Source organism: Myotis yumanensis, unplaced genomic scaffold, assembly GCF_028538775.1.
Source record: "Myotis yumanensis isolate MYYU_CA2020_CCGP unplaced genomic scaffold, mMyoYum1.0.hap1 SCAF_16, whole genome shotgun sequence".
Lineage (NCBI taxonomy): Eukaryota > Metazoa > Chordata > Mammalia > Chiroptera > Vespertilionidae > Myotis > Myotis yumanensis.
This window is the reverse complement of record NW_027223767.1, coordinates 51763533-51777841: the sequence shown is the minus strand read 5'-3', so window position 1 is coordinate 51777841 and position 14309 is coordinate 51763533. Positions and strand designations below refer to the sequence as shown.

General features: G+C 59.5%; 1 protein-coding gene across 1 annotated transcript in view; it reads left to right on the top strand.

The window, feature by feature from the left end:
- Window positions 1–408: 408 nt before the first annotated feature.
- CYTH1 (cytohesin 1) overlaps window positions 409–14309 on the top strand; it is a 51762-nt gene continuing 37861 nt past the window's right edge. Inside the window, exon 1 of the mRNA XM_070393132.1 lies at window positions 409–523. Within this exon, the coding sequence (XP_070249233.1) occupies window positions 502–523 (22 nt within the window). The 5' untranslated portion in view covers window positions 409–501. The remainder of the gene's footprint in view (window positions 524–14309) is intronic.

Here is a 14309-nt window from a genome sequence, read left to right as displayed (position 1 = left end):
TGGGCCCGCGAGGGTGGTGGGGGCGGGGCCTCGGGCTCAGGGGGCGGGTCCAAAGGGCGGAGCCTCAGGCGGGCGCGCGGGCGCAGGCGCGGGCCAGGAAGCGGCCGCGTGCCGGGGAGTGTGCTTCCGAGCGGGTTGGAGGGCGGGGCTTCGGGCCCGGGGGCGGGGCCTGGGCGCGCGCGCGTGCGCAAGCGCCTGCCAGGAGGCTGCCGCGTGCCGGGGTCCTTGGGGGCGAGGGGAGTGCGCGCGCCGGCGGCGCGGCAGGGCGGGGCCGCGGGGAGGGGGCGGGGCCTTGGCGCGCGTGCGCAGGCGCGGGCCGGGAGGTGGCCGCGTGCCTGGGGTGCGGGCGCGGGCGGCGGCGGGCGGGGCGCCCCGCGGGAGGCGCGGGACGGGGGCGGGGCTGGGAGCCCGGCAGAGGCGAGCGGAGCCGGACGCGGCAGGACGCGAGGGGCGAGCAGCGAGCCGGGCGCGGAGCCCGGCGTCGGCACCGGCACCGGCACCATGGAGGAGGACGACAGCTACGGTCAGTACGGCCCACGGCCAGCGGCCCGGCCGGCGGACGCCCCCTCCCGCGCTTCCTCCTGTCCCCGGCCCGGCGGCGCCTCTGGCGGCTCGCGTTTCCCGGGAATGGTGGTGCCAGACGCGACTCCGGGGGCCGGACCGGCCGGGAATCGCGGGGGGCGGGGAGGCGGAGGGCGCCCGGGTCTCCGGGAGGCGCCGGGGTCGCAGGGCCGGAGGGGCCGGGTCGCGGGGTCTGAGTCGCCGGCCGCTGCCGCCCCGCGCAGGCCTGCGGGTGCCCCCGGAGCGCCCGGCACTCCTGGCTGCGCGCTCGGGGTTTCCGGCCCCCGGGCGTTGGAAGTTGTGCGCCCCGTTCCGTGTCTTTGTCTGAAAGGAAGAGGAGGAAGCAGCACACCCGCCCGGAGTGCACGGGCTTCCCCGGGACGCTTCTGCGGCCGGGGCGCGGGGCAGCGGGGTGCTGCTGGGGCGGAGCCTGGGCGCCTAGCCGCCCGGCCGGTCCCGGTGAATGATCGCGGACCGGGCGGACCGGGTCCATCGGCCACTGACCCCAAAACGCCGGGCTGGGGCGCCCGAGGGTGCGGTGACCGAGACCAAAGTTGGCATTGTCGCGTGTGCACCCAGACAGCGGAAACTTGACGAAAACTTCAGAGCCCCGGCTCCCTCCCACTACCCTGAGCCTGTCCGTTGGCCGGCGCCAGGGTGACCCCCTCAAAACGCCGGAAACGCGGGCGTTTGGGAAGGTTTGGGGTGAGCATCGTGTCGGTGAGGCCGAGGCCGCAGGATTGAAAACGCTCATGTGGGCACCCGAGCGGCGCTGGCTCCGTGGCGAACGCAGGCTTTCTGCTTGTTGGCCAGAAAGTCACTGAGGAGCTGGACTGGCCAGGAGGTGGGCTTAGGACCTGCAGCTGGACCCCGAGCCGCCGCCACCGCCAGGGGCCAGCAGCTCTGGGGACCCCGGCCCGGCCGCAGGTCCTGGCCCGTGTGGGATGGGCGCCCATCAGATCAGATGTCCCCTAGTTACCTTCCGTGTCAAAGCCGGTGTGCTTTTCTCTGTGGTTGAAAAAACAAAACAAAACCCCACAAAAAAACCCTCTGGCTCAGCGGTTCTCAACCTGTGGGTCGCGACCCCTCTGGCGGTCGAACGACCCTTTCACAGGGGTCGCCTAAGACCATCCTGCATATCAGATATTTACATGACGATTCATAACAGTAGCAACATTACAGTTATGAAGTAGCAACGAAAATAATTTTGTGGTTGGGTCACAACATGAGGAACTGTATTTGAAGGGCCAGAAGGTGGAGAACCACTGCTCTGGCTGGTTCCGAAGGATTTTTTCCCCTCCCTGCTTCTCTAGTTTTTTGTGTGTTATTTTTTGGGGGGTGGGGAGAATCTGTTTTCTCTGCCTTCTCTGGCCGTTTAATCTCTCCCAGACCCAGTGCCCTGCCAGGCGTTCTCCCCTCTCCTGGAGCTCCTACCTCCGGGCCAGGCAGGAAGCGGTTGGTTGGGTCGCTTTTAGTGGGTGACTGCCTTGCCACCAGGCCTGGCGAGAATCTGTGCTTAGGAAGGTGTGGGGAAGCAGGGTGCGTTCGTTTCCCATGGCGGCTGCAACAGCAGCATAGCCGTGGTGGCACCAAACAACATCCATTCGTGTCCATCCATTATCTTAGCAAGTCCACGTGTGCTCACGGGTGAACCTCGAGGTGTTTGCGGGCTGCGTTCCTTTCTGGTGGTTCTAGGGCAACGCCCGTCTGCTTCCTTTTGCAGCCTCTAGAGGCGGCCCATGTTCCAGGGCTGGTGGCCCCCTCCCGCCTTCAAAGCCAGCAGGTAGGCAGCAGGCAGCATGGTCTCCTTCCTCCCTGAGGGCTGTCTCTCTGTTGGGATTACATTGGACCCACCTGGACAACCCTGCGTGCGGGCCCCCAGCCGGAGCCACCCAATGGTCATTCCCTTTTGCCGGGTAGGGCGACATAGCCATAGGTCCTGGGCTTCGACCTGGACATCTTTGGGGACTGTTATTCTACTGACCACACGTAAAGATTGTTCTTCTTTATGCATCTGCTTGGCATTTCGAAAGAACCAGAAAGGTTGAATGAAAGAGGATTCCCCACCATCGGGCTCACCACACAGAAAGCACCTCGTCGTGTAAGATGATCGTGTGAAGAGGAAGATTCTGAGTTCTTTGAGGTTGGCCCGAGTTTCCAGAACTGCCCGTTTCCCTCCTGGGTGTCACAGGGAATTCACTTTGAGAGATGACAGCTACTCATCCCACATTTCACCAGCAAATGCCCGCCTCGGCCTCACGAGCCCATCGGCTGCCCCGCCCCACACTCCCTCGTACCTGGGACACAGCCACTGTTTTTAACATAGTTTTGGGGGGAAATAGGTTACGATTTCCTGGCTGCCACTGGGTCGGAAAACGTTAGAACATAACCCATTTGTAATATGCTGAAGAAAGGGTGCGTCTTAGAGTGGAGTGGCCCCGGTCAGTTAAAGAAAATAGCAGCGAACAGGAAGGCTGGACGCCTGTGCGTGGGCTGTGCGTGGATCGGGGACGCCCCACTGGGTTCCGAAGCCCTTCTTCGTGGATGCCCCTGAGTGGCGAGCTGTCCAGGCAGGGTTCACTGCACAGGTGAGGGGTCCCACAGACACATCTGGTGTGACGGGCTCTAGTATGAAGATGTGTGGGGGTGGGGAAGGTTAAACAAGTCACTTTACAGCTTTTTTTAAAAAAAAAAATAGGGAATTCGTGATTTTCTAAGAGCTCGATGGACATTTTAAGAAAGACGTTCATGTTGCCTGTGACTGACTGGTCTCCATCCCCTCAGATTCTTTCTGACACCTCCTCGTTAGGCCTGTACTTCCTGCAGCCACTCACAAAAGGAAGAGGTATTTCGCTTTGGTGGGTACCCTGCCCAAGGCGAGGCCAGTGACTCAGTTCCTCTGGTGCCTGTGAACTTGAGCGGAGGCGTTCAGCCTGCAGCTCCCCGCTGCTCCGAACCCAGGGAAGTTGAGCATGAAGGTTCCTGTGAGCGTGCGGGTCCTCGGCTTCCCTGGGGTCTCACAGGCTCCCCCCGGGATGTGCTGCTCCTGGGGTAGCCCGTGTGGTGCCCGCCGCTCTCGGACCGGATGTGCGGGAGAGGCTGGCAGGGCCACTCAGTGTAACGTCGGTCCAGGCCGTTACTTCTCCAGCACGGCGGTGCCCACCGCGTTTTATTAGCTTCAGCCATGTCCCCGTCGGCACCACGAGGAGAGCTGCCTGCAGGAGACACGCTTCCGAGTGGGGTGGAGAGGAGACCCAGCAGTGCGGCCTCTGGGCTGGGCAGGGCCCCTGCGTTCAGGGGAGGCGGCGGGTTCCTGTCTGTGTTAGAGGAGCCTGCGGCCCGGGCACCTGCTGCTGAGTGAGGAGAGGAGCCCGGGCTCGCCCTCTGCTTCGCTCCAAGCCCTACAAGACCTTTTCTGTGGGTCTGACCCCGGCCAGACCACTGTCTGTTTCTCTCTGATACTGATGACTGCCGTGGGTCTCCAGTTTGCTTACACACTTAAGGACTTGCTTTTATGGAAAAGAACACAGCTCTGTGGAGTCAGGGCTTTCTCAGAACATCTGGAACATAGGGTTCCCGTTATAGGTTTCATGGTCTGTGAGGGAGACTTCCAGGGTGGCCGCAGCGTGTCAGAGGGCACACACATTCTCCACGCACGTTGCTCCCCACAGGCTGTCTGTCCCAGTCCACCCTGTTCGTAGCGGTGCCCGTACATGCTCGTCATTGCAAGCGTGCCGGTGCTGAGGATTAGCATCTGAAAGCTTTCGGAAAGCAATCCAGTGGGTACAGAATGGCCCCTCATCAGAGCTGTTGGTGACCAGCTGGGCTGCAGAAGGCTTCTGTGCCTGTTGGTGCGGGGGCCTGGCGGTGCCTATGGCTGGGGTTTTGTTACTCACTGAACCTCGATGAGCTCTTTCTACGGCCTTTGTCAAATCCAGCGGTTTACGTTTTTCTCATTTGCTCGTCCTGACGGGTTTGGGTCAGATTTTGACCAGTTGTAGTCACTTATTTCCTTCACTTAATTTTTGTCTTAAAGATTGAAGGTCTCTCCACCGATACGTTGTCTCCTGGCCAAACAGCCAATGTTTTCTAGAGGAGAGTGTGGGTGAAGAGGCGCCTGCGGGCCTGGCTCACACCTGCTTCTTTCTGAGTGGCCGGTGTTCGTCAGCCATCTCGCCACGTGGGTTTTTCTTCTGGTTCATGCATTCGAGGTCAGGTGTTTCTGCGTGAGAACCCGAGGAGTGCCTTCCGGCTCAGGGGTGCCCGCAGCTTCAGGTCCCCTGGGGAGAGGGGGGAGACCCATGAGGCAGAAGCTGGGAGTTTCCACCCGGAGGGCCCTGGCTGGTGGAGTCCTCCCTCCTGGGCCCTCCCCCCCCCATGAAAGGCTGGGACAGCGGCTCCCAGAGAGCGCTTCGCCTGGACCTGCCCTCCCTTGCTCCGTTGCCTCCCGCTTCCCCACGGGCTCTTGAGTGAAGGTTACTTGGTTTCACCTGCGATGACAGAGGCAGGGGAGGGGGAAGTGAGTTAGAAACAGCAAGAAGTGTGTCCACACCCCCTGGAGCTGCTGCGCGCTTCCCTCTGGTCACCGCGAGATGGTGGTCACCGTTAGTTAGCGCAGGGCCGGGACGGTCCTCCCGGGAGCCCCTTCGTCTCCCACTCGGCCCCAGGAAGGCTTCCGGCTCAGCAGCAGCCTGTGCCTGCCACTGTCAGGCGTGGGGACTGGGCTGTGAGCGATGGAGTGTGTGCTGTTAACTTGTCTCTGCAGGAGGAGCGCGTGCTTGGTCCTGGGAGCAGGTCGCAGGCCGTCAGCACCTTAGTGACCCCTCGCGTCTGCAGCCCAGCAGGCGGCCGCACGGAGACTTAGTGAACACCCCAGCAGCCTTGCGGAGAGGGCGGCCCGCCGGGCCCAGGAGGGCTCCCAGACCAGCTGGGTTGGGAAGGGGTTGGCGCCAACGAGATGAATGTGGCAGAGATACCCGTCAGGCCAGGCAGTGGGCAAAGGCCAGGCTGTGGAGTAACTGGCCCTGGGGAGCTGCCCTGGGCTGTGAGCCTGGACGGGCGGGAGGAGGCCGAGCGGCTGCAGGAGGGGACAGAGTCCGGAGGGTCCTGTGTTACCAGGACTTCATTCTCGGGCCACGGTGAGTGTTTTATGTTTTAGGAAGATGCCTCTGGCTGGTGGCTTAGACAGGCAGTGGGTGATCCTTGGGGCGAGGTGGCCGCGGACAGGTGAGCTGATGGAGAGGGCCCGACGGCAGGGGCTGGGGGGCCTCGTGACCCCAGGGTTCCGTGTGTTTTGAGCGAACCACCTCCTGGTGTGGGTGGGAGGGAGCGGGCAGAGCAAGCCGTGCCCTGTCCCTGTGCTTCCTGCCGCCCCATCACCCTCTCCCTCATGTTTGGGTGTTGTTTGGGTTCATACCTGCGCTGCCGGTGACGGAACACATTTCTTGAAGGAGCCCCTGGTTACTGCTCGAGTCGAGGTTGGAGGAGGTGGTGGCTCAGACGCTGAAGCCAGCCCTCGGTCCCTGCCTGTGGGTGGTGCTGGCTGAGAGCCGGCCCTTCCTCCCCGGCACCTGGGAACTGGCCGGTGCTGTGGTGCCGGTCATGCAGCTGACCCTGAGGGCTGCTGGGCCAGGATTTGCATGAGCAACCAGGGAAGCAGGTCAAGGTTAATACCAGCGATCCTGCCTCGCACATGGCACTGCAGTTCGCCTCTGCCCCGTCCAGGGACCTGTGCCGTCCTCCTGCCGTCCCTCCGGATGAAAGAGAGGCCGGTGAAAGGGGAAACTCAGCCACAAGGGGCAGCGCTGGGAAGACAGGTGTCCCCCTGGGAGGGAGGGAGGGCCAGGCCTCCTGCCCCAGGCTCCCACCTGGCAGCCGTGTCCCTGTCAGGAGAGCTGCCTCGTCACCCGACAGGACCCGCGGGTCCCTGCGGACTCAGACGGGCCTCACCCAGCGCTGTTCCGTGAGAATGCCCCCTCGTTCCTGTTTGAAGGCGTGTTTAAAACTGGCTTTGTGGGAGCGCCTGCCAGGGGCCATGGTGCAGGGCCTGGGACACGCCGCTCGGCCAGGGTGACCCTGGCGGCCTCTTCACATGGCCACTCGGCCACCCCTGCCGATTGTCACTGTGACCAAGACGTCTGCCATCTCCCTCAGTGTCCAGACAGAGCGGGAGGAAGTGAAGCCCTGAGGCCTCCTCAGTGGAATGGAGATGACTCTGCGTCTGTGGCATCGCAGGAGGACCAGGGGTTCCACTCGGGACTGGCGGTCCTGCTGCTGGCCCCTCACAGAGCTCAGCCGCTCCTCCGCCCGCCCCTCCCCCACCCCGGGCCTCTCCAGCTGTTCACTCGGAGTGTTTGTCCCCCAGATCCAGCCTTTGCTTGAGTTCCCATTCCCCCAGGGCCCCTCACCCAGACTGCCCCGTGAATTAAGCAGCCTGTGCCCCTGCCTCGCCTGCCCAGGCCTGCTGGACCCGCCCCTAGCACTCGGACTTCTGCCGCTTTGGTGGCCCTGTGGTCTCCTGCGCTGCGTGAAGCCCCGAAGCAGGAAGGCAGGAGTCTCTGGCTGTTAATGGACGAGGACAAGTGGGTCTCCATTGCAGGCTCCTTTGTGAATGGGTCCTTAGGCTCCCCGCCCTCGTCCCCGGGTGTTTGATGTCGAACTCGGGCACTGAAGTTGCTCGGGACGCCAGGAAGCAGGGGGCGTAGCTGGAGTTGGCGCCTGGTCCTCTGGCCTGCAGGTGCCGGTCCGCTCGGTCTCCGTCCTTGGCGGAGAGCTTGGGGCTCGGTTTCTGCGCCGGATCCTGGAACAGCCAGTGTGGAAGGTCTCAGTGCAGACCCGCGGGAGGGTGCGGGGACTTCTTAAACAGGACATCAGACCGGAAGCAGGGCTGTGCTGCTCCTGAAGGGCGAGCGGGCAAAGGAATGCATCGGAGGCGGCTATGGCCTCGGGCAGGTGCTTCGGCTGTGAGTCCACTTGATTCCAGGAAGTGTTAAGGTGTTTGATCAACACATGTGTCTCAAAAAGCATTTAAAATGGTCGCTGATTTTTTTTCACAATTAAATAATCAGGAGAGCAACCTGATGGACCCTGTGGTTCCATGGCCTCCACCAGGCAACCCAGCGGATCCCCGTCCGGTCAGCTGGAGGGCGGCTGTAGCTCACTGCGGTTGGCAGGCGGACCCCTCTGGGACCACAGTCACCTGGTGCTTTTGTCCCTGGGACCCTCCCGGGTGGGCGGTGCCACCTTTGCCTCTTTCTTCTGAGGGGAGGCTCCGGCTCAGCCCAGGCCTGCGGCCTTTTGTTGAGCCTTTTGTTGAGCGTTGCTGGGTGTGGAAGTGCCCTCCTCCCTCGGGGCAGGGAAGCCCAGAGCAGCAGCTCTCTGACCCGCCGCCTGTCCTGTTTGTCAGCCACGCGAGGACAGGGTGCTCCGTTGGAAGTCCGGCCGCGCTCAGCCCGTCTCAGGAATGGTTTTGTACTCGCTCGATGGTGAGGAGAATGGTCCTGGTGTCCGGCGGTGGGCACAGCCCTGGACAATGAGCTGGACGGGACGGGGCTCATTGCTCAGGGGAGGGACTGGCTGGCACGATGGGTGATGGTTTTCCCAGACAGCTGCCTCGCGTCCCCGTCACGTGATGGAAGCGGCCGGTGCCGGTCCTCCACCAGTTTCCTGTGAAATCCTCATTGGGCTTCGTTTTCACCCTGAATAGATTTCAAGGCTACAAAACCAGATTTTTGACTGCATTCTTTCCTTTTTCTGATACCGTTGTACTCTCCCATTTCCTTAAACACATAAATATGTGTATATATAGCATTCTAACAAGGAATTAAAACTTCTACTTTAAACAATCATAACACACCCTTACAGTAGAATCAGTGGGTAGAAAAAGCACACAGTTAAAAGTCACTTTGGATTTTGAAAGGGGAGTTAAAAGAGCTCAGGAGGTGGAGCGATTGCAGCCCTGTGTTTTCCCCAAGGTCAGTTGATTTCTCACAAAAATAAGTTACACTTCACCTGACTCCAGGCCCCTGGAGCGTACAGGCCCCGCGGCGTGGCTGCACCCGAGACCCCAGCCTGGAGGGCACCAGAACCAGGTCTATTTGGGCTCAAAAGTGGAACCGCTGACTGTTTGAGGGCGGCGGTGGCTCGGGCTCTGATGTGTACATGTCTCAGATGTTAGGCCCTGTCTGCCTTACCGGCGTGAAGAGGCCACTGGATACCGAGTGAAAAAGCAGGTTGCTCATAAATCCTGCTTATTAAAGACATCTGTATTTTATCAACCAACATTCTTTGTTTGAAGAAAAACCTGTATAACCTTTATAAGAATTCAAATCAAACACTGAAACCAAAACTAATCCATGGCCTGGGAGAGGGCATGGGAGGGGAGGAGAGGGGAGAGGGCATGAGAAGGGGAGGGAGAAGCAATGGGGAGGGGAGGGGAGGGCAGGGCAGCGGCTGGATTTACAGGAGTGAGGATGACGCAGAGAGCAGAGAGGCGGTTCTTGACGGTCGGTAAAAATGCTAATGGTGGCTGTGTGATGGTGATGTTTAGGGTGAATGTTGATTTCAAGAAGTGATGTCATCAGACATTTGATATCTGTGTAGAATTACTTTTTAAAGAAATTATTGAATTTTGAAGGGAAGGAGAGAGGTAAACATCAGTTTGTTCCACTTATTCATGCATTCGTTGGTTGATTCTTGTGTGTGTCCTGACCAGGAATTGAACCCACACCTTGGCATATTGGGATGGCGCTGTAACCAGCCAAGCTACCCAGCTGTGTAGAATTACGCTTTACTTCTGTTTAAAGTCTCCAGACCTGTGGTAGTGGTTTGTGTTTGCCAAAGTGCCAGCGCATTCCCTGTTCACCTGAAAGCCCTCCGCTGTGGGGCTGGGAGACCAGGGTTGAAACAGTGTTAAAAGGAGGGCTCTTCCCACGCACGTCCCTGAAGGGACCGTGATGCCCAGTGCCGGGGGCCTTTGTCCGTGGGGGAGTCGAGTCCTGGCCGATGGACCACAGCAGTGGTTTGCTTAGCTCCTGTCGCAAGTCTGTCAGCCGGTCAGCTGGGGCTCCCAGACCTGACTGAGCTGCAGACACCTGGGTGAGGTTTGTTTTTAATCCTCACCTGGGCCCTGCCAGCGGGGCTCAGTGGTTGAGCATCGACCTATGCACCAGGAGGTCACGGTTCAGTTCCCGGTCAGGGCACATGGCCGGGTGTGGGCTCGATCCCCAGTGTGGGGCATGCAGGAGGCAGCTGATCCATGACTCTCTCTCATCATGGATGTTTCTCTCTCTCTCCCCCTCTCCCTTCCTCTCTGAAATCAATAAAATATATATATTTTAAAAATCCTCACCTGGAATGTTTACTAGTTTTATTTTATTTATTATTTTTTAAATATTTTAAAATTTATTTTAGAGAGAGAGAAACATCTATGTGAGAAAGAAACATCAATCAGTTGCCTCCTGTACATGCCCGACGAGAGACTGAACCCACAACCTAGGTCTGGGCCCTGGCCGGGAAAGGAACCTACAGCCTTTCTGGCGTCCAGGATGACGCGCCAACCAACTGACCTACCCGGCTGCGGCCTGGGTGAGTTGTTTTTTTTGTTGTTTGTTTGTTTTTTTGTTTTGTTTTTTTAAAAATATATTTTATTGGTTTTTCACAGAGAGGAAGGGAGAGGGATAGAGAGCCAGAAACATCTATGAGAGAGAAACATCAATCAGCTGCCTCCTGCACACCCCCCACTGGGGATGTGCCCGCAACCAAGGTACATGCCCTTGACCAGAATCGAACCTGGGACCCTTCAGTCTGCAGGCCGACACTCTATCCACTGAGCCAAACCGGTCAGGGCGTGGGTGAGTTTTTTGAGAAAGCAGTTTCTACTGAGTGAGTTTTAAAAAAGCTCTATATTCTGGGGCCCTGTTGGAACCATACCTTATGAAGTAGGTCCTGTAGGGTAGGACCCAAGAATGAATGAATGGATGAGTGGGTGCACGTACGTGCGGTGTGGACACACAGCTCAGAGCTCCTGGACTGGAGAGGCCCGAGCGGAGACCGGCTCAGGAGCCCCACACTGCTCTCCGGGTCACGCCCGCCTGGCCTGTGGGCCCGGCCAGTGGTTCCCTTCGTTTCCTGTGTGGGTTGTGTGAAATGAGGGGTGAGGATTTGAGGGTCCCGGGTGGGAGGAGGGGCTGAGTGTTGCTCGCCTCTCTCGGCTGCCACGTCTGGTTGATGTGGTTTGCTGTAGGCCATTCACAACTCCCCGGGGCTGGTTCTGAGCCTTGAAGCAGAGGTTTGTAGAAGAGGCTCAGCCGACCAAAGAAGCAAAATAGAACCACGCTTGGGTTTTGTGTGTTCTTTTAACTCCCTTTACAGCTACCAAGTTTATCTCCTCCCCACTCGGCTTCCGTGTCTGTACGTGTGTTTGTTCCTTTCGGAAGGCACTTCCCTCGGGTGCTCTGTTGCTAGGCAGCCCCTGACGGGCCACCCTACAGCCTGTCTCCGCAGGAAGTGGCCGCGGGGAGCTGCCCCTTCCAGAGGTGTCCTCTGAGTGGCTGCGGTCTGTCCTGGGGGCTGATGGTGATCGCCTGGGAATGGGGCCGCCGGAGGCCGCGTGCTGGGGGTGCTGGGGCTTCGTGCACACTCTTCCCTCAGCTCAGAGAACCAGAACGTTATGCAAAGTAGAGGGAGGGCCCAGGAGCCCCACCAGGATGTTCGGGTGCGGTTTCCTCTCTGGCTCTTTTCTCGGCATCTTCCTCTGTGTTCCCCGCCTTCAGTCCTCTTGGGATATTATAAGAGTAACGAAAGGATGAAAAACTTTGTTTCCCATTTCAGGATTTAGAATAAGCTTAAGAGATAGTCCCCGTCATTTTTGGGAACACTTTGTAGGTTTTTTAAACACACATTTCTCGTTGCCATTGCAGTGTGTACATGAGCAGTTTGTTAGCGGCATCTGGCGGGGAAGGCGCCCACCCTGTCACAGGAGGGGCCGGAGCAGGCAGCAAGGCGCGGGGTCAGAGCTGGACGACGGGGCCTCAGCCGGGAGCGCCCTTCCCCGACCAGTCCCGCAGGTGACAGGATGGGCCCAGACGATAGCCACCCTTGAAGGGGTTTGGTCCACAGTTGAGGAGTGGGGGCCTGGGCCTGGCATCTGTCCAGCAGCAGACCGGCCGACCCCACCCTGGGAGCGCAGGCTGCATGTGACACGGGCGTTCGGGGCCCATGGTGGCCTGTCTCTGCCACAGGAAGCCCAGTACAGGCGCCTCCTGAATGGTCCGAGGTTTCCACGTTGTTCCTGTAGCAGCCCTGTCGCTGTTGGTAATACTTCGCACACATTTCCGATTCTTTCCTCACCCTGGACTCCTGTGAGGGGCGTCCTGGGTCCGTGAGTTCAGCTTCTGATTTCTAGCCTTGGTGTGTGCTGCTAAATGCCTTCCAGAGAGTTCTATGAACTCATATCAGTTCTATCGATAAAAGTGTTTCATTATTCTATGTAAAATGTGATAGAGGTGATAAAGAATGGTGTGTAAGAGGCAAGTAGCTTTTAAAATAACTCTTAGAAAAGCTGTTACTTAACATAGTATAATATCCGAATCAGTTAAAGAATGGTATTAATATTATTCTGCACCAATAAAAAAATCTATATTTACTGGGGAAAAAAGTGACATAAAACTTGAAATAGTCACAAACTAAATGAAAAAATTTTTTTCCATTCTCGCAGTAAACAAAACCCCACAATTTTGTACCATCTTAAAATTGGGGTGGGCACATCCACCTCAGAGAACTGCAGAAACCAGAGCCGGGGCGGTGGCCTTCCGGAAAGTTCCACCAGCCTCGTGTGCTTCTTTCTCTGTCTAGACCAGCTTCTCTGGGCAGCTCGTGGCTTCTGCCCGTGACATTTGCGAGACGAACACTGTGGTTGAGCCAGGACGGCCACCCGGTCCCTCCCTGTGGCCGGCGGGCGGGGGCCTCTCTGCCATCACGGAGGTCTACCCGCCAAGCCACGCCACGCTACGCCACGCCACGCGGGGAAGCTGCTGCTTTTCTTTTCTTTTTTTAACACGGAGCGCTTCCGGGATTTGCCTGTCATCCGTGCGCAGGGGCCTCGCTCATCTCCGTGTCGTTCCCATCTCAGCGCACGTGCTGTCGAAGCGGCACCGCGGGAGCTTCCTGAAGGGCTGGGGCTTCCTATTGACTGAAGCCGGGGCCGAGGCTGCTCTGGGAAGAGGGGCAGATTGCAGTGATTGGTCCCCGCGCCAGGATGGCCGTCCGCAGGCGCCCGGTCTAGGCGGGTTCGCAGCCACTTCACTGACTTACAGCGGGACCTCGGTCTTGTCACGATCGGGAGGTGCGTGCCCAGGGAGCCCCCTCAGTCCTCACTGTGCTGTGCTGTCTTCAGTGTCGGTGCTGCGTAATTGAATGTTTATCTCAGCCAGATTCCCCCAGTGATTACCGCGTTGGCAGCAGGCCCCTGAGGCGTTTACCGGCTGCGGCCTGTGGGGTGGGGAGGGGCGAGGAGTCCCCAGCTCCCTCGTGGACGTGCCGGAGGCTTCCGGAAAGGAAGCGCGATCTCGGGGAGGACTCGGTGCCCCCTGCGCCCACTCTCAGTGTGATCTCGGAGGTCTTGTTTCCCAGCCACGGTCACACAGGACTACCTTGTGCTAAGCAAACAGGAAGTTCACGGTCCGGGACCACCTGCCGCTGTGTCTAATTAGGCATTTCCCGGCCGTGTCCCGTGACTGCACACGCCTGTGTGGCATCGCGCATTTACGTGTCGGGGTGCAGACCGTCACCTGCTCCTGAGGGCTCTCCGCCCGTCTGTGCTCACAGCTGAAGCCAGAGAGTGAGCGGGCGACATGCTCCTCCTTCGCTGCCCTGAAGGCAGTGCCTGTGGAAATGGCGCAGTGGGAGAGCCATACCTGCAGCTCCTCTTTCCCTGTCCCTTGTGACCGCCAGAGTGGAGGGCGGGGTCGGCTCTGTAACTGGGGACAGGCGGACGGAGGGTCCCCTGACCACAAGCAGCGGGAACAGGTTGCAGACTTGTAAAGTAGGTCAGGTGTCTCTGCTTCGTCCCCGTAACGGGATCTTTTGCACATTTGGGGTTATCATTCCATATAACCAATAGCTTTACGTACCGCCTGTCCTCCCAGGTCCCCCATATTCATAGGCCGGTCCTGGTGGTTGTGGATCCGTGTTTGTGAATTTGCCTGCTCACCACCATTTCCTGGTAACCAGGTCAGCCCTGGAGGCGCTTCTGAACAGTGCGAGTGGCGGCACCTGCCTTGTCGGAGCAGCTCGCCTGCCATAAGCAGGCGCCAAAGGCCCCTGCCCAGTGCACCTTCCCCTGCCCAGTGCCACCTTCCCCTGCCCGGTGCCACCTTCCCCTGCCCGGTGCCACCTTCCCCTTCCTAGTGCCACCTTCCCCTGCCCAGTGCACCTTCCCCTGCCCGGTGCCACCTTCCCCTGCTGGTGCCGCCTTCCCCTGCCCGGTGCCGCCTTCCCCTTCCTAGTGCCGCCTTCCCCTGCCCGGTGCCACCTTCCCCTGCTGGTGCCGCCTTCCCCTGCCCGGTGCCGCCTTCCCCTACCCGGTGCCACCTTCCCCTGCTGGTGCCACCTTCCCCTGCCCGGTGCCGCCTTCCCCTGCCCGGTGCCACCTTCCCCTGCCTAGTGCCATGCCGCCTTCCCCTGCCCAGTGCCACCTTCCCCTGCCCAGTGCCACCTTCCCCTGCCCAATGCCACCTTCCCCTGCCTAG